This window comes from Pterocles gutturalis, unplaced genomic scaffold (assembly GCF_000699245.1).
Source record: "Pterocles gutturalis isolate BGI_N339 unplaced genomic scaffold, ASM69924v1 scaffold8633, whole genome shotgun sequence".
NCBI lineage: Eukaryota > Metazoa > Chordata > Aves > Pterocliformes > Pteroclidae > Pterocles > Pterocles gutturalis.
The window spans coordinates 1-19,873 of record NW_010125525.1 but is presented as its reverse complement, the minus strand read 5'-3'; the positions used below and the strand labels follow the sequence as shown (position 1 = coordinate 19,873).

At 38.2% G+C, this 19,873-nt stretch overlaps 1 protein-coding gene across 1 annotated transcript in view; it reads right to left on the bottom strand.

Moving 5' to 3' along the window:
* Positions 1–6,101, bottom strand: part of FRK (fyn-related Src family tyrosine kinase) — a 51,485-nt gene extending 45,384 nt beyond the window's left edge. Inside the window, exon 1 of the mRNA XM_010078596.1 lies at positions 5,671–6,101. Within this exon, the coding sequence (XP_010076898.1) occupies positions 5,671–6,101 (431 nt within the window). The remainder of the gene's footprint in view (positions 1–5,670) is intronic.
* Between the last annotated feature and the right edge of the window lie 13,772 nt (positions 6,102–19,873).

Sequence of the window (19,873 nt, the reverse complement as noted above, 5' to 3'; positions counted from 1 at the left end):
TAATAAATATCTATTTTGGTAATAAAGAAACCTTTTCTACCAAAAACTGTGTGAGAATAGTTTTCATACTTAAAGTAACAGGTTCCAAGAACATGAGAACAAGTTGCTACTACTTTGCGTAGTCACATTAACTATGACCAGTTTTCACAAGTTTATTTCGGTGTAAGGATTACTGCCAATTACGGTGGTGTTCTCAGGAGTTTGCACTGTAACAGAGAGAGGAATTAGGAGAGTGGGAGAGAGGCAGCACACCAAAACCACAGTGGATTGCATCCAGATTTCTGAGGTGTTCAGCAGAATCTAAGGTTTCACTTTAAAAAGAGGCTCTAGACATTTTGGCTCTAAACACTGCTTTGCAAAATGACCCACATGAACCAAAGAAACCCCACAAGCCTGACTTTGCAGAAAGCCTGAAACAGGTCAGCCCAGGGAACAATTTATTGTTCATGTATAGTAACTCAGTAATGTATGAAATAGTTAAAGCTGAGTTGGGTCACAGAAGGTGAAGGAATTATGGAGATTGACAAAAATTAACTACAAGTCACTCCTGCTTTCAAAGGGTTATTTAAAAAGCTCACTGTGGAATTGACTGGTGAGGTTTCATTGATTATGTCTGGGGCTCAGTTTCCACCAGCTGGGAAATACCTACATAAGAAATGTCTCTGAAAGAAGGAATGTTTCTGAAACTGGCAAAAGTTAAAAGTCATTGCTGTGATCTTTTTTGACCTGGTCTACTATGAATTTGCATGGATTTACTTCCCTAAGCACAGCAGTCTTGTGTCAATCATGTTAGGATGAACTTATGGAGTGAAGTTGACTTTCAATAAACACCCAACAGGTCCATCAGGATGGCAGGAGAGAGCCCCATCTAAGTACACCCCACCTTTCCTCCAGAAAAAAACAATTCATATCACTCCTACAGTATGGGGTTTTTTATTATTTTTGCTTCATTAAAATTAACTGTACAGCTGGGCTCTGCTTGTTGTCCATAACAATTTGCACTATATCTCTCTTGTTTAGTTAAAACAACTGTCAGTAATAAAATAAGGGCAGGTGAATGCGTTACTATGGTCCCTGTTTACAGAGCAGAATAACAGGCACAGAAAGAGCACAGAGACTGGAAGGTCACACTCCTTGCCACGGAAATTTATCTATTTTAATCCAGATTTTGGTGTTAGTTTAATTGCTCTTTCTGGTCACCCTTTGCTGGACATGCAAAGTAAATTATGTGACTGTCTCTAATTGTGTTTTTGGCTTTCCTTTCTCTAAACATCATGTGTCTAAACACTGAAAAAAAAGAGCATTCTGAAGTCATGGGATGCAGCATATATGACCTCACTCAAACTTCCTTAGAAATGAAAAATCTGTCTGGCATGTGATTTTGACTGCTACCTGTGCTGCAGAAAGAAGAAAAGCACAAAGCTGTTTACAGTTGCTAATTTATTGTTAGCGTAGTTCGAGCCTGCTTTTGGTCAGATATTAACTGAAATAACACTTTTGTAGTTACAGATTTATTTCCTCATGAAGTGAAGTTCACTATGCAACTATGGTTTGCTAGACAGATGCTTCCACTCCCTGGCTGCCTTGTCCCACCTATGCCAGGTAGGGCCAGGAGAACACACCTGTCTCAGAGACACTAGGCACAATCCCTTCACAACCCCTCCACCTTGACAAGCTGTTGTTAGTATAAGGAGTTCTGCAGCTGCTAGAAAAGCTCAGCAATGAGAAGATGCTTTACTGGTAAACATAAAAATGAAGGGCCTTGTTTCCTCAGCCTATCCAAAACAGCCGTTGAGGTAGCAGGTGTGCATTTCTTGGACATATTTAATCTCATGCAGTACACATTTGGACTGCAATGAGGCAGCAAGCAGAACCCAAGCCATGGATTTACTTTTTGCCCATCCCCTATTCACTTAGAATGTTACCAATTTCATCCAAGTCATTCACACTGGAAGGGATCACTCAAGCCAAAGGAAGGAAGCAAGAAAAGCTCTATTTTAACGAGATACCATGCAGAAATAGGAACTATTTTACTGTTAATACAAGTCAAAACTATTTGGTTTTATACTATTATTTGGTATAATAGAATATAAATATAACTATATTAGAAGAATATAATTATCAATATATTAGCAAAACATAATACAGGCAAACTGTCCCTTCAATTTTAGAATATAATTTCTACCAATAAACTTTGGTTTGAGGAAAGCACCACAATAAAGAAATCTTATTCTTTACAAGTTCTGCTTGAACATTCTGATAGCCAACAATACATGAAAATTCTCTTGTTATAAACAGTATTAAATTTTTGTTTTCCCCAGAGTGGAGGTATTGCACATCCTTTCTTCCCTTACATCCAGTTATTGATCCATCTTATCAGCACTGCCTCAGTCACATTAGACAACGTCAAAGAGACTTCCAGGAAGAAAAACTGCTATCTAAATGAGCACAAGGAAAAAATGTTGCTCACTTTCCTTCTGCTTTACTTCATTCTCTTTCTCACCAAGTTCAAAAAAGTCTTTCTCCCTGAAAAAATTTACAGATACTTCAGCAAGGAGACAAAATGACCTGCAGCAGCACCTGCCAAAACCTAGCAATTACCTATCATTACTTTCTGCCAGAATGGACAACGCAGATCCAGATGGACTTTCTGATCTCTAACCATCTCCGTAATAAAGACCGTGTTAAAATATTGATTGAAAAAGGCCCAGATACATTTTGTTGTTAATAATCTTGGGTTACAGTCAATACTGAAATGATTAGCAAAAGAAATTTGACTGCTCTGCATGCAGCTTTCACCAAATATTGGCTGAACTTACATAGTGGCCCTGTAATCTCTAAATCATTCCATGGTTTACAGAATATTTCATGCCCCTCTATCCCTTTATTTAAGTGAATTTATGGAGTACCCATGCATGTATAGGAATGACAATGTTTTTAAAAGTTTATATACAATCATGCTGAAATCAGCTGCTAAAGAATATGGGCCAGGGCCAGTTTGGTTTTCTTCCCAAGATTCCTAAGAGTCATACCACGAATCAAGTCTGTTTTCCAGAACAGTTTAAACAGTCTTGGTCTGACAAAATGGAGATCAGTTCAGAAATAAGCCGAAATTCCCATCATCTCTGCAGACATACACAACCTAGCTGATGCTAGGGAATGTGCCTTCAACTAGCTCAAAGACTGTTGATCAGCTGTGCCTGGCAACTATTGCAAAGCACAGATATCACACTGCAAATACATGGTATATATGCATTTTGGCGGGTGAACATGTGATAGAGACTGTAAATCTTCCATTCTTTGTCAGTTCTGTGCAGGAACCATAAAGGACTGCCATAAAGGATGGACAGACACAATAAAAACTTCACCTATTTCCACAAATGCTGTATCAAGGCTGTGAGCAATTGGCCAACACCAAAGGAGAGAGCTAGTTAAAATCAAAATGGAAAGATGAAATAAGTTAAATTTAAAGTTCAGGTGGAGATTATGATTAAAGCACTGAATTTTAATAAAAGAGATATTAATATATTTTTTTCACCCTCATTCTTCTACTTTAGGGAAAGCCAGGGTTAGTTCCTTGAAACACCACCATTATCATTGCTCTTATTGTTTCACTTCGATAACAGAAGCGTGAAATGTAGAGTGGGTGAAACGGAAGTCTTGGAGGAAATTGTGGCAAGGAATATTGCACTTGGATCCAAGGAATATTGCACTTCGATACAAGGAAAAGAAAATCCTCAATATGAGAGTGAAAAGTTTAATGGAAAATGGCCCTAAGTAAATGGGTCTAGCTTATTCTGGCCATTTTTGAGTTGGGACAACTGGACCAAATGTCCTTTAGAGGCCCTTTCCAACCTGAGTTACTCTATGGTTATACAAAAGGCATCTGTGTGGCCTTACAAAAGGCAGTCTTGTATACTTATTTTTGTTCAAGGTCACTAAACCAAACAGACTTGGGAGGAAATATGAGAAAATACGTGTTTAGCCAGATTAGTTTTGGTATGAAACTAAAAACTTGTCAAACAATTCGGAGGAATGACTTCATCTAGGAGCTGTAAAAGCTCTCCATTTCCTCCTCTCCACTGTTCTAAGAAAACATACTGAAAAATCTTTTACTAAAATGCAGTCTTTATTAATAAATGGAGAAAGGTATATAAAAAGAGTAAAATAAAATTGATTCTGTAACAAGAAAAAAACAGAGGTCATGCAACAATGCACTTTGACAAAGTTAACTCCGTATTTGGTGCTGTAAGTACAGAAAGATAAGAGGGACCTTAAGATCTGAGACTTTGTTGTATAACCGAGCAAAATTATTTTCAAAGTATTAACAGGAAGCAGAAATCTTAGATGACTTGTAATAAAAATAGTTCTTGAAAGAGAGCAAAGGCCAAGTGGAGTTGAATTAGAGCCCACAACCATTTCTCCAGTGGTTCAGAAAAATACTTCCCTGCAGATTAATTTCTGCAATTGGAAGAATTCTTTTGAACATAACCATTGAAAGGGTTGTCTGACAGAATACAGAAACAGCTGGTCAGACTTCAGAAATTAAGGTCTTCAGGTTAGAGAGGAATCTTACAGTTGCCCTGAGATGCCTCTAGCTCAAATCCTACAGCTGATAAAAAACTGGCATAATCATATCTGAGCCAGTTTTCCTAGCACGAGGCAGCACGGTGGGCAGATCAGATCAGAGATGATGTTTCAGGTCCAAATGAGATTTAACTGAAAAGCTGCAACATCATCCTTCTGAAGTCAAAATTAATTCTGAGACTAATAACAAATGCCATTTCTGCTGTCTCTTTCCACACTGATAATTTTTGACAAAATATACCTCTGGAACTGCAGTCAGAGCTCTTTCAGCAAATGCTGCTTCTGAATGGAATGTACGTAAGTAACTCTGCATCCCAGGCTGACTCAGACCCTACACATCCTCACTAGGGAGACAAGTAACTGGTTTTGTGTGATTTCTGCTCTAGTTCTGAATATTAAATAAGAATGGATATGTTTTGAAGAGGCAGAAAAACATGGGCTGCAGAATTAAACTCTGTGAAACTTTAACAAATTCAATTTGTAGTCTGCTGCTATATCGACGCATTTGCCCTTTGCAATACTTACTCCAGTTAAGTTTGTCCTGAGAGTAGAGATTTGCCTCCAGAGAAGAAACAAATAATTTAGAGGAAAACACAAAAAAGTTATCTTTTAGACACTGACTCATCATTTGTAAGATTTAAAGGTGTAAAGGTAGCTTCCTGAAACTCTAATTAATTGGTAACTTTGCAGCTGGTTAGACTGAACACTGTTTGTGGCAGGGGTCATATCTTTTCACTCTCTGGGAAGCATCTGATACACATACTGTTATGCAAATACCAATAATGAGCCATCACAGTGGTAACCAACCTGATATTCCCAGATGCTTCTTAAACAGGTGATGAGGGTATATCAGAGAAGCAAATTATTTAAACCAGAACAAAACCCTCAACACTCTGCCTTTCGTAATTGATTTTCCTGTGACCACGGTGTCTTTTCCTTGCGCATTCTGACTAGCATTATTGCCAGTAGGTCCACTGGAGGTTGAGTGAAGCAAGGTACTACTAAACAAGTAAAAAGGCCATAACCTCCTGCCCCAAATCCATTTAACCTAGCAGAAAAGAGAGTATGGTGTGAGTTACTCACGGCTCAGCTTCGATGCTCTGGTCAGCAGCTATGTAGTTGGCAGGGATGTAGCCCTGGAGCTTGCGGCCAGGAGAGACTGACCCTGCTGGCAGGAGGAGCCTAGCATACCACCAGCCCTCATGGGATGCATTCAGAACTTCAAGTTTATCCCCGGCTCGGAAGCTCAAGTCCTCCTCAGTACGAGCCTCATAGTCAAAGAGTGCCACAAATCTGCAAATATTCACCAGATGCTGGCCAGGCAGTGGAGGTAAAGGTTTTTCTTTTATCTTTCTGTTGCTGTCTTTCTGTCCTGCTTGGAAGTCGTGCCTTACCACAGCAAGGTTGGTGAAGACTTGGCCGCCTTTCTCATCCTGCTCACTGTCTCTCCCTGAGAATAAGCAAGGGATGTGGGGCTCCAAACAGATGCAGTACTTCTGACAAAAGTTTCCCATCCTGGTTTCTCCTTCCTTCCTCTGCTTCTGCTTTTCTTTTGCTTTTTCCAGTTGTGATACCCTTAGAGTAATTTCTGCATCATCAACATTTTAGCTTTTTGCAAGATTTCTTCTCCCCCTCCTCCTTTGGCACAAAATGAAACAACTCTTGGCACAGCTGGAAGCTCCTCTCCGAGCCCCACTGAGAGCTCATTACAGGCAGCTCCTGGATCCGGAGTGAAACTTGAGTATCCAAGTGCCGGAGCACATGTGGAGGGAATTTCTCACTTCCTCTTCGCAACAGGAAAACAACACAACAGTTGGGCTGGGCTGAGCTTCGGGAACAACAGGGGAGCGTGGAGCCTCTTCTCCCACAGCAAAACAACAAAGCCAGAACATCTAAGCAGGGGAGGCTTCTTGACTCTTGCTGCTTGGGATGGGTGATCTCTTATCTCAGACGAGGTCCTGTCATATGATCACCGGTGAGCGTCTGTGAAGTCTGTCTTGGTAATGATTAACCAAGCTAACCTGCCTGTTTCCTTAGCAGTCTCCGACGTGGACAGCTTGAATACTTCTTTCTGTTTCCTGGTTTGGACTGATTTCGGTTCCCAGTGGGAAGTCCTTGCTCACCCAAGGCCGGCGGACGCCCTCACCTGCAGCACACCTGTGGCTGCAGCTGTCCCTCCCTCACACCCCGGTGCTTTCCCCTGACCAGTGCCCGCCCTTCAAACCAGTCCTACGGCTTTTTTTTTTTTTTTTTTTCCTCCTGAGCTGGGTTTGGCACTTTTTACAAGGAAAAATGAATACATGGGGCTTACAGTAATACAGCAATAGATTTTAATTCATTCCTTATTCTGAATTTTAAGGAAACAAAGGCACTAGCCAAACAATTGCTCTAGATGTTTGGCTAATTATACCAAGCACATATAGAAATAATGGCTCTCTTGCAGTCACCAAGCCAATGAAAGTAAGTTGACCAGTATGTTCCCATTTCTAAAGCACCTATAACCTGGCATACAGACCAAGCACGGGTGTCTGGACACTGCTGCAGCAAAGCAGCCTGGAGAACCATCTGACACATGCCAGAAGTACAGCCTGAGCTTTAAAACAGCTGGAAATTGCCACAGCCCAAGGGACACACAATGCTTGGAGCAGGAGCAGGAAGCACAGGAGATAGCTGAGATAGCCTATCTGCACCATGCGGTGGCCTTTCAGTAAGAGGCAAACTCCTACAGATAAGAGGTCAATAAAAACCCACACAAGGCCCTACCACCTTCTTTATAGGTGATAAAGAAAGCTGTCTCCCATAATTATTTTGTTGTTGTTATTGGGAATAACTGCTGTCTTTCTATACCATTCACACATGCATCTCAGCTCCATTTAGAGCTGCTGACTTCTGGTTCTTTACTTTACTAGAAAAAAAACAAACAACTAAATAACTTGGAAACCAAAGCCACTTAATTTCACCATGTCTCTGCCTCAGTTCTTTTCATCACGAGACCAGTGGCACAGGCAGAAGACCGCTGATGGACTAGGGACTGTGGGATGACTAAAAGGAGTCTCCACTGAAAGTTTATCACTATCAGGTGCATCTCTGCTGAAGAGAGATGGGGAACTGCTTTCTCAGTCCTCTTCTGCAATGTGGCAAAGGAAACCGAATAAAGGAGAAAGTACCACGCACATCAAGTGACCACTAAACCTCATAATCTGTAGTGAACCCTTTGGGCCTGATCAAAAAATGGCACATTGATTTCACAGATTATGAAAATCATATTTAGTTTATGAAGCACCACTGGAGATTATTTTTCCCCACAGCAATTATAATCACTACCCAGATCAATAAAAGCACAGATATCCAAGAGATATTCACTTTTTAAAAGTCTGATGGACAATATCCAAAGCTGTGAAAGGCCTATGTTGAAAAACAAATCTTCATTAGTCTTCCTTCAGGAATTATCTACATTTACTGAAAACACAGAATATTATAAAAGATGTATTAAATAATCTGGTTTTTACAGTTTGTATATTTGATAGTTTTCCTGTAATGTTTTGTGGTTCTGGCAACTTGGGCATTAAACTGGCAAAGATTTGCATTCATGTTTACTGGACAGAATATTTTAATCGTGACAATGAAGCCACTTACCTTGTACAGAATCAACCTCATGCACAGCTCTTTTCAGGATCAAGACCCATCTCTACACTCAAGTACCAGTATATATATACATTAGAAAGCACACTGCATCCACTGAGACCATTCAAATAAGTATTTGTAACTGTAGCTAGAATGGGACTTAAGCCTACAAACATTCATGTGTATGAGTGTCAAACAAACCCAGGCATTAAAATCATCTTCTCTCCCAATTTTTGCCCCTGCTTGGCTTTGCAAGAACAGGAAGACTTTTGCTGGGGGTGATTAATAACTATTAATCAGATTGCTCTCCTCCTAAATAACTCTTCAGGATCTGTTCTTTTTATGAAAGGAGTGGACTTTAACAAATAACCATGAAATTCATTAGTCAGATTTAAAACTCTCCTCAGACAGAGGAGTGGGGATGCTGAGAACTGCTGAGCAGATTGCTGAGCCCATGTAGGACAAGACCTTGGTGGCCACACTGCAGCAGTGCCTCTGCAAGGTTCTTTGTTCCCATCCTGGTGACTTTATTGAGGATTCTTTGCATTTCTGAAAACAAAGCAGTACTCTTTATGTTTTAGAGACTATATAATTTTATCACAAGCAAGAAAAAAATGAACATGTAATCAAAATGTTCTTGCTGGTTTTACTGAAAAAAAATATAAAATCTGATAAATCTCATAATCCTAATTTTCATACTCACAGTTTGGAACAAATGAGGATAACCACATATATTCAAGGGCTTTTTCAAGATAAACTATTGTCCAAGTCATCTGCACTGGTATTACATATAATTTAACAGGATAATCTTTGAAGCACTTATTTCTGAGCTTAATTTAGTTCTCCTGCCTTGCATCCCACTACATTTTGTTTTTGCAAAAGGGGGCCAAACAGATCTGTATCACTTACTGGCCCACTGTACCTTTACTTAATTTGTTTTGGAGACTGTCAAATCAGAAATTGTCCAAATAAATAAGGTACTGGATGTAAAGTGACTGTGAAAGACTTAATCAGATATATTGATGAATTTCATTAGAAAAAATGCTTTGAGAAGGACAGAAGAGTCTCACTTCATTCTTACAGCCAGCAATAGCTAGCAAGAAAGATGAATTTATTATAACCAGAATGGCACATTTACAGTATGGATACTGAAATTTAGTATTCTGGTCCTTATATTATTAAAAAAGCCATTAATATTGCAAGTAGTTTATTGAAATATGCAACACCTTAAAACAAAGCTGGATCATTTACAATCTCTCTAACAGGATCATATAAACTTAGATTTTAGAAAAAGTAACAAATCTATTCAATCAAGTAGTACTTTCCCCCTTCAAATTAGGTAATTCCCCATTGCTTTTAAAGTATATTTCCTTGTTCTATAAAGAAAACAGTCCACACTGATGCTATAGGTTTGAGGATGACGGACACCTGAAGTTACTTTTTATATTCTGCATGTTGCTTACAAAGTCCTACATAAGTAGGACTCTTGCAAGGAGCCTTACCTCTGCTTAAAGGATTAATTTGCAGTCCTCTAAATCCATTAAATCAAATTCTAATGAACTTAAAGTCAATATTCATTAGGTCTTGTTTATTCTACAAAACAATCATGTTTAAACATGGTGGTGAAACATATTTCTCTTAGTTGCCTGAATGGTCAGAACAATAATGTGTTAATATGATATGTTTTAGTAAGCCTAGTACAAACGTAATCTGCAACACTGATATTAATTGAAGTGCTCTTGGAATGAGGTACTGCTCTGCATGAATCCAGGTATCAGACAGAGTTGTATTAAATAAGTACAGATAAGATTTGAATCTGTAATATTTCAAAAGTCTTGCTTTGATAGAATTTTTATTTGTCTTCCATGCTTTCAAAAATTATTTTGTATGAGATTTCATTATGGATATTTCCTGTCTTTATTGATTTGTACGTGCTCTGTATGGAACTGTCGGTATAATTACATAAAACCGTAGTTCTAGGAAAAATGAACTCTCCTCCACCTCACAAATATGCTGCTCCATATTGCAGAGGCAGGGAATGAACATCTCAAAGCATCAGGCTTTGGTAATGATGATATATGATGTTTGAAAAAATTGCCCTATGCCATGCACAGAATTACAGTCAGAATGGTGCTCTGCTGAGGAAAAAAGAATATCCCAAGGTAATATCCACCAATAGTTTTGTTAAGAAATAGGAGTCAGTTCAAACTGGAAATTGAAAAAGAGTGGCTTTTCTTAATAATAAGATGAGATCACAAGAGAAACAAACATTTTCTTCTGCAATTATTTCAAATTTTGTAAACAGGAAAAAACTCCAAGTGGGAAAATGAGAAATTTAGAAATAAAGTACAAGAATCATAATTAAATAATGTATGAAACTGCTGCCTGCAGCATCACTTTCTATATTGTATAATCTCTTTCAAGTCAGTAGTTACACTGCTGCATTAATATATGCTAATTTAAATACTTGACATAATATACCTCATTTAGAAAAACTTCTTAATGCATTATGAAAAAGCAAGACAAATGTTCCAGCAAAGTAAAATATTCAAATAATATGATCTTTAAAGAAATTAGAAGAAAAGCAAATGCATGCTGCTCTGAATCTGTGTTTAGAAAATAATTTAAAGTATTAAACATTTTAAAGTCCTGTTGTTTTTTTAAGGTAACAAATTGAAGTGAAGCACAGTGATTTTTTTATTACAGCTGTCTTTTCAGCTACATTTCTTCCCATTTGCACATTAGAATGGAACACATTACCACCACTTTGTAGCTTTTTTATAATCCTTTTAATCAGCACTTCCATTTTGCTTCTGTAATTTGCAAATTGCCATTCTCTTCAATGAAAATAAATTATGTGCACAATTTTTCTCTTGACAAAATTGTTTACCCTTATTGATTAATCACATTCCTGGTTTTGTATATTATCTTAAACCATAAATCCACAAAGACATAGAGTTATATTTGATTCGGCATTTTCCAACCTTAAATCTTTTACATTTGTAATGAGAAAACTCTAGCTATTTATTTTCATAAGGATGATCCTGTAATCCATCTCTACTCTAGAAAGCATTAAAAGTACATTTTCAAGTGCTTCTGTGATGAGGATTGCTTATTTATTAGCCGAATTTGGGTCTAAAACAGACTATGTCTGACAACAAACAAACACAGAGGAATAGCGCTTTGTCAAAGAGTGACAGAACAGAGACTTTCACTATTTGTTCAAACAATCAGATCTCACTCTGCTTAAATTTAATGTGAGTTTTGCCATTATCTGCAATGGGACCAGACCTCAGCCATTATTTTTCATTTTGTTGTACATTATTCTAAATGATATAGAGCACACACTGTTAAAAACTGTAAGTTAATTTTCTTTCTATGAAGCAGCCTTTCTGAATAAAACCACACTGTAGATCTCTAAGGCATGAAAAATATTTCTAATCAAATCTATCTCTGGGTAGGAAAAGATATGGTAAGTGGATGGCAAAGAATTATCAGTGAACATGATTTTGCCATTCTTTTAAGAAAATGTATTCCAAAACTGACCCTGTTATGGATAGTTTTTAAATTTAGAAAGTGTATTTATTTATGAAGATTTTATGATGGGTCAAGATAATTTCTCACATAACTCTATCAAAGTCTGTGTGCTACGCCATGGATTACTTATGAACATGATTTACCATCTTTATCTTCAGAAGTCAGAATTGTATCAAGAGAAGCAGAGAAGTCCAAAGAGGGATGGATCAAAAGCAATAGTGTATGAAAGTACTGTAGTCATTGTTTCACCTGTGAATGAAAGTAGAGGTTTTTTTCACAAAAAATAAAATCTCTCCTGTGCATGTGGGAAAGGCAACATCTTACAAGGAGCTAATACTTAGAATATATTGATACACCATATAAAAGAACACCTCTTTTTAATTACTTTAAACTACTGAAATATTACATGTAAAAACAGTAGAAAACCACTGTTTATTAATTTTAGAATAGAATAGAATAGAATAGAATAGAATAGAATAGAATAGAATATTTCAGTTGGAAGGGACCTACAATGATCATCTAGTCCAACTGCCTGACCACTTTAGGGATGACTAAAAGTTAAAACATCATCCAAATGCCTCTTGAACACTGACAGTCTTGGGGCATCCACCACCTCTCTAGGAAGCCTGTTACGGTGTTTGACCACCCTCTCGGTAAAGAAATGCTTCCTCATGTCCAGTCTAAACCTCCCCTGGTGCAGCTTTGAACCATTCCCACGTGTCCTGTCATTGGATACCAGCTCAGCACCCCACCCCTTCTCCCCCCCCACACTCCGTTTTACTTTTATTCTTCCTAATAGATATTTATACAAATTGTTCCACATTACTATAAGTTGCGCACACACTAGGATTTTATACAGATAAAATCTCTCTGTAGGAAAAGTTCCTGTGACTACATGAACCCTGTGCAGTGTCCATCCAACTTCCAGGCTAGATGTCCCTCTCTCCTAGTATTTTCTCTATAGAGTGGTTTCCTACCTCCTGTTTTCTTTCTGCTGTATCTGTCTTTCACAGGTATGCAGTGAGATGCTGTACAGAGAACATTACCCCACATGCAAGACATGGTCTCTATAAACCTCAGGTAAGGGGATAGGAAGTAAGCACCTTTAGTGATACTCACTTTCAGTGAGCACTTGTGATACAGATTTCTGTTGTTGTAGACAAAATAACTTACTCTCCTTCTCGGACGAAATTTTCCCATATTCATATTCCTCCATCTTTGTTTCCACAGCTTTCAATCTTATCAGAATCCCCCCTCTTTTGAGGGAGAAGAGCATGAGGCTCAACACAACAACATAGGTAAATGCGAGCATACCCTTTTCCTAAAAATAGGGGAGGTGGCTTTGACCTTCTTCACAGACTTACATAGAAACAGAGCACAGATCTTTAAAAAGTTACATCAGCATGATAGAGCCTTCTTGAGGCTTAGTATATACTTTGTTTTAGAATATATTCTTCTAGATCACTTCCTTCCTATCAAAATCCTGCATACTTTTTTTATCCTTTCATCAGATCATTACTAGACACCCTCTAGAGGCAGAAGGAGAACAGCAAACATCAAATGCAATTTATATTCAAAACAACCTCTCACATTTGAGATTTATAAGCATTACTATTAGCATTTTATTATTGCAGATTCAAGGCACACCACTCTAAGTGTCCAGTATATTCAGCAACGAACACATACAGAACAAAATATTTCTTAAAGAGAAGATCAAGCACTCCTTAAGAAAAATGACTTGTTAAAAGAAGAAAAAATATTATCTCTCTACTCATCATAGTGGTAGGATAGGATTTAGTCTTGAAAATCCTAACATGGTGATGATTGTAATGAATTAAGTAAATTTTATCTTGCTCTGAAAGCACAGATTGCTGTATTACATTACTGTGGGTTCATTATTTCTGTACTCAGCCCTAGTAAGGCCAAAACTGGAGCAACATGCACAGGTTTTGATCCTGTATTCTAGGGGAAAAAAAAAAGAAAAAAAAAAAAGGATATAGACCAATTTGATAATGAATGATGAATGAATATCACCTAGATTGAGAATGAGAAGATAAGTGGGCTCAAAACCCCTCAGCCTTTAAGGAAGGACCTTAAATAATTAAAGAAAAAGAGTCTGTGGGAAAATATATAGCAGCAGCCGTCAAACATATGGAAGGGTGGTGTGCAATGACATGGTTCTCACATCTGCTAGGAATAGGACACATCATAAGAAAAAAAAAAGATGCATTAGAGCCACAGAGACTTTGTTTTGACATGGAGGGGGGAAGAAAACCTAATGTGTTCTGTGTGTAAGGACTGTTAAACACTGGAAGAAATTGCAGTTCTTTGGCTCTTTGGTCCTTTTAAAGAAGAAGTTAAACAATTGACTATTAGGGATGTTTGTAGTTGGATTGATCCTGCCCCAGGGCAAGAAGATGACTGTCTTCAGGCCTTTCCTAGTTCTGTTATCTTCAAGTCTGTAGTTTTATAGTTGTGGCATTTCCCACTAGCTGTTAAATAGCTCTGTTCTTTTGTGCAGACTGTGTATTGAAATACACCAGATTTGTCTTTTATGTAATTAGCAACTGTCAGGCTTGAAATGATCTTTTGTGCAGACTGTGTATTGAAATACATCAGATTTGTCTTTTAGCAACTGTCAGGCTTGAAATGCAAGCCTGTAACCTACTTGAACAACTCAGAAATCCTCAGGATGTCTGAATTACACATATTCCAATTTTTCTCAACAAGAAATCGAAGCCATAAGCTATTAAGTTATCTGCCCATGAATAGACCATGAATGAATGGGAAATGAGGACTGAGAATTTAGGAGTCCTAGTCTGGATGTTATGCTTAAAATTGTAAAAATAAAATAATGGTATGTTAAAAAAAAAAACCTAGAAGAAATAAGGCAGTGTCCCATAGATCACAGAAACTGCACAGTTCTCTCGCCATAAAATACATACAGGTTTACTTTGGAAGTACAGTTTCCGAAAAAGTCTGTATTTCCAGTACAATTTCTTTCAAGTAAATGTAGCATCCATCCAGCTCAAAAAAGAAAAATCTTTCAAAATACCTCTAGACAACTATTCAGAGTTTTAAAATATATACTCACAAAAGGTCCAACAATCAGTCTAGGCTATTAATCATTCTGACAAAATCATTGATTTTCATTTCCTTCTTTCATGTTGTGTGGGAACAGCCTGAGTCAGATTACAAGATCTGAGAGAGGTGATAAGAACAATAAGCAGGCTTCTGAAAGATTCTGAGCACCTAGTGGATTACTGTCTGTTTAAACTTTTAATGAACTCTTCGGTTTCATTTTGGGAATCTTGTCTCTTTAGCACCATGAGTCTCATTTCTACACTGATGAGACAGAGAATGCAAACAATATAGTAATGAGATGACAGATGCAATCAGATGTCCTACTCCCAGCAGGATGCTATAAATTGTATGTATGTGATTCTGCTGGAAAACTTAATGTGTCCGTATTTTGTGCCATATAAAAAGGCTACTGAACAACCCAATAAACAGTAAAACTTCTGAAATCACTAGAATTTAATCAAACCTTAAATCTGATCAATAGTCAAGTATGTTCACTTAGTTCCTCTGGCTAGCACAACAAGGTACCCTGTGTGTCACAGAGGGATCCCTTGAAGATTACTAGCATTTTGCTAAACTTTAAAGGTCTACTAAGGAAATGGTAAGTGCTAGTGACTGTTTTTCAAAAGAAATATATTCTTGGCAACTTTCATTCTCCCACAGGAGACCAGGTTATCCTTGAAGTGAATTAGTGTTGTTAAATCTATGTCTGCTAAAGCATCACTCTGTAATAAGTTAGAGGCCTACTTCTGTGTATTCTTAACTTACTCTTATGATGGTTTCTAAACAAAGTGTTTCCTTCTAAGTGTCCTAAACATAAAAACATAGAAGCAAATCCTGCAATCCTCTAAAATCCATGTTTAACTCTAAACATGTGAAGAATCCCACTGAGAGTACAACTCTATGCAAAATCCCAGGACCATATGTTGTACCTGTGTGACTACCACCAACTACTTGTGAGTTTTCCTTCCAAGATGTGACTGTGGGGTCAGGGATGAAGCTAGCTTTACAGTCTCTGTGGGCCCTTTGAGTTAAGTAGGCACAGCATCCTTATGCCAAAACAACTGCATTGTATTTGAATCTGATGATTTATCCATGCATAAGAGAGGAAGAAGAAGGGTAGCGGTCCATTGTCAGGAACTGCCTGTAGGATGGGAGCTGCGTGGCAGCTTTTCAGGAGTTGTTGAGGTTGGTTGTGTGCTGGACTAATCCGTGGGTCTACCTAAGACGGAAGTGAAGTTAGAGCAACAGCAGTGCTTGTCTAGGGGCTGCTCCAGACTGTGCAGAGAATAAGAGCAGCTCTCAGGAGACATGTATGTAGAGCTCCCTGAGGGGGTGAAATGTGGGCTTTGTCCTCCTGTCAGTCTGGGATGGAATTAACAGTTCTCCAATGGGGAGTTTGCATTGTGAAGAGCAAGGAGAGGAGATATCCCAGGGGGAGAGTGGGTATCATGCTGCAGTGGGGATGGGGGTACTCTGCCAGTGCAGGGTGGGGACTCTTCCACCTGTGCACTGAAAAGCTTCATGGGTTGAAAGCTAAACCAAGTGAAAACCTGAGAGTCTACCTCTCACCATAATAAATAAAAGAAAATAATTTATTATCAATAAATTAACTTAGATATATGTAAATATAGAATAAAATATTTTAAAAACCCAACACTTTTTGGTTCGACTTATTATGCTCCAAAATTATTTTCATTTGTTTTTAAAAACAATCAGGGAAAAACCTAGAATGCGCCAAGCTTACTTTTGTGTAAGAAGGTGTTACTTGTCTAAAGTGAAAATACTTTATGTTTGCTCAAATTCTTGTGTTATTTTCACATATCACTATTGCGTACTTTTCTGTAGCAACATGAGAGGACTTCTCCTTTTTTTGTAACTAAACTCTTATAACCTTTGCCTGAACAGGATGGCTGCAACTGCATAGTTGGGACAAATCACAACTGACAAAGACAATTTACACAGCCTTAGGAAACTAAAACCAAAGTTTAAGGGAAGTAAAGTAGACGAAGGTGCCTATGATTCAAAGTTAACTTGCAGGGACGCTCCATTGTATTGTAATGCTGCCCTCTTAAGGACAAAGAAAGCAGGGAGCTGGAGTACATGTCCTGCCCAGAGGCCTACAACTTCTATGTGTCAGGTTCTGAAGTATTTTAACATGGTTATCATGCCTTTATATACGTTTACACACTCTGTTACCTTTTGCTCTTCAGGACACGTTAGTACACTCCCGTGCTCTAAAACCACATGGCAATAGGAAATTATTCTGCATGGAAAGCAAGCATGAGGCATGATGAAAACCAAAATGCCCCTTTGCATATCTGTAAAAGGCTTTGATACATCAGATCTTGCACTTCACACGTGTTTCCTGCAGGTCGCTATAACGCGATGGTGCCGAGTGAGCACGGGCAGCCCCGGCTGCAGGGGGGGCTCCCTCCGGGCAGCCCTTCGGCCTCAGTCCTGGCCTGAGGGATGCTGCAGCTGCCAGAGGTGAGCCACACCGCAAGCAACTACACCTCCTTCAGCATGACCGCTTAGAAATTTCCTCTGCTACGGTGGTTTTTTTCAGTTGAAAAAATATATTACCACATATATACAATATAAAAGTAATTACTGTGACGCATAAATTAACCACAGAGAAACATAAAATATTATCAGTTAGGAGCTGATAGCCCAAAAGTTGGAACTCAGGTATTTGGACATCTCTGAGTGTCTCATGGTACCATCAAACTTGAATGACAGGGCTAAAAAAGTAATCTGAAAGGATGCTGTTAACACATTAAGGTAGTTCAGTTGTTACGAGGTAATTTGATTAATGGCAGCTCCTTTCCTGAGAAAGACCTTATCTCACTTATCTTCTTTTTTCCCGGAACTGAAAACCAATTCTTCTCATCAACATTTTCTATATTTCTTGTTGTCATAGTTCTAATTTAATCTTCTGCTTCATGCACCTGAAATTTAACTTACTGAATCTCTCCATTGGTGAGTATTGTTCGTCACACAAAGTGGTTTAAAATTAAATACAGTTAGTACTTTTGTGCTGCAAATTCTAAGATAGATTGTCATTACTGCCAATAAAATTGTGCAGCGCTCACAAAATCTGGATGTTCAAGATTACATTCAGCTGACAGTGAATACAATGTCCAGGGGTTTAGACTAGATGATCTTTAAAAGTCCCTTCCAACCCAAACCATCCTATTCTGTCAATTAATTATGATTTTTGATATCTGTCTAGACATTTCAATACCGAGGTGTGTTAAGTTGGTTTTGTGGTGAGTTTTTTTATAACAGGCAAAGTTATAAATTGAAAATGCCATAATCTAAACACAATTTTGGAAGCTACATGAGTCCTTTTGGGGGGAAAAAAGTCACTCTGGAATAAGAGAGCTGTACTGATACAATCTGTGAGTCAGCCAAACTTTAAGTTAACATGAGGATAGTGTGAAACAGCAGCTGTGGGTGAAATCTTGGACCTACTTAAGTCAATCAAAACTGTGGCCATTGACCTCACTGGGGCAGGAATTTGTTCTGTGTTTCCTAAAGTGAGCAGCTTCAGGAAGATAAAATGTCTTGTACTCAGAGTTCCAAGGCTGCTGCCCCATCTTTATAGTTGTGATCCCTGTTGTGTGTGAGACCCTGGATGAATCTCCTTCGGCATGCAATCCTGTTAATTTGGAAAATAAATGCATGCATATGTATGTACGTATGTATTCAATCATATATGCATATACATTTACTTTACATATATCTAGAACATACGTATGTATCATTATGTATATCGAATTTATGGTGCATATATATAATGTATAGTGTATATGATATGTATGGTGTGTGTATATACATACAAAACAGCATTGGGAAGTATACTAATGTTTATGGGAGATACCGAGAGCCTTTGAAAGAAGTTGCTATACAATGATCTCTGGTAAAATTGTTCAGTCCATTTCTTCCTTGCTCTGACACGTTAAGTGCTCCTCCTGTCCTATTAACATTAGTGAATTTTATTCCTAATTTCCATGTATTTTCCTGTCTAGTCCATTTACTAAGCTGATAATGAACTTCTCTGTAAAATTTTTAATCATACATGATAGATGATGTTATTTAAATTTCTCTCATGTGTGTCTACCTGAACATAGAAAACTGAGTTTTAATACGTGAATACATTGTATCTCATTACACTATTTGAATGTATTTCTAAAAGCATTTCAAATTATCATTAAGCCATCCTGCTAAAATCAAATCATAATTTGATATAATCAAAACATAATCATTTTTATATCATCAGAACTCCTGCTGTGTACTGCTGCTATGGTTATGCACCCGAACTTACCCACCTGCACAGTACAACACTTACAGCTGTGTGCAGGAAGGCAACTCTGCAAAAGATGACTTGCATTAAGTGTTTCATAACAATTGCTCTCAGTTCAAATACTTTTTATATTAGTCTATTTACAGTCATACAAGAAATAAAAAAAAAACCAAGATTTATTTGCAGAATAATTTTCAACTAGAATTTTTAATCTTCTCAGAATCAAAACAAAGTTTTGATGGTGTCATTGGTCTAAAGAGAGAAAAGAATTGCAGAGAGGAATGAGGAGGTCCTGCAAACAAGGCTGCCAAGTCCAGCTGTTCAAGCATCCTGAGCCTGGCTTTAACTAGACAGCATGTTCCCAGAGAACAGAGTTAAGTCAGTGCTACCCTCCTCTGTTTACTTTCCTCCACACACGGTAATTCCTTTCAGGCAGCACTTTCCGGGCAGGTACCTGTCAAAACACCCATTGGATGAAGTTATCTGGAGGCAGTCTGTACTGTTCTTAACGTTATTCTGAGTACCAAAGCTGTCAAGAAATTAAAAGGTAGTTACCTCTGGGGTTTGGGGTTTTTAACAGCTATGTATGTACAGCGTTGCTTACTTTACAGCGTTGCTTATACCCTGCAGGGACTTTGGGAAGGAAGCGGCAGCAGTGTTTGTCTGCCTACACAAGAGGACTCTCTCCGGCAGGGCCTCGCGGTGCGGCACTGACCGACAAGCCTCACACCACCG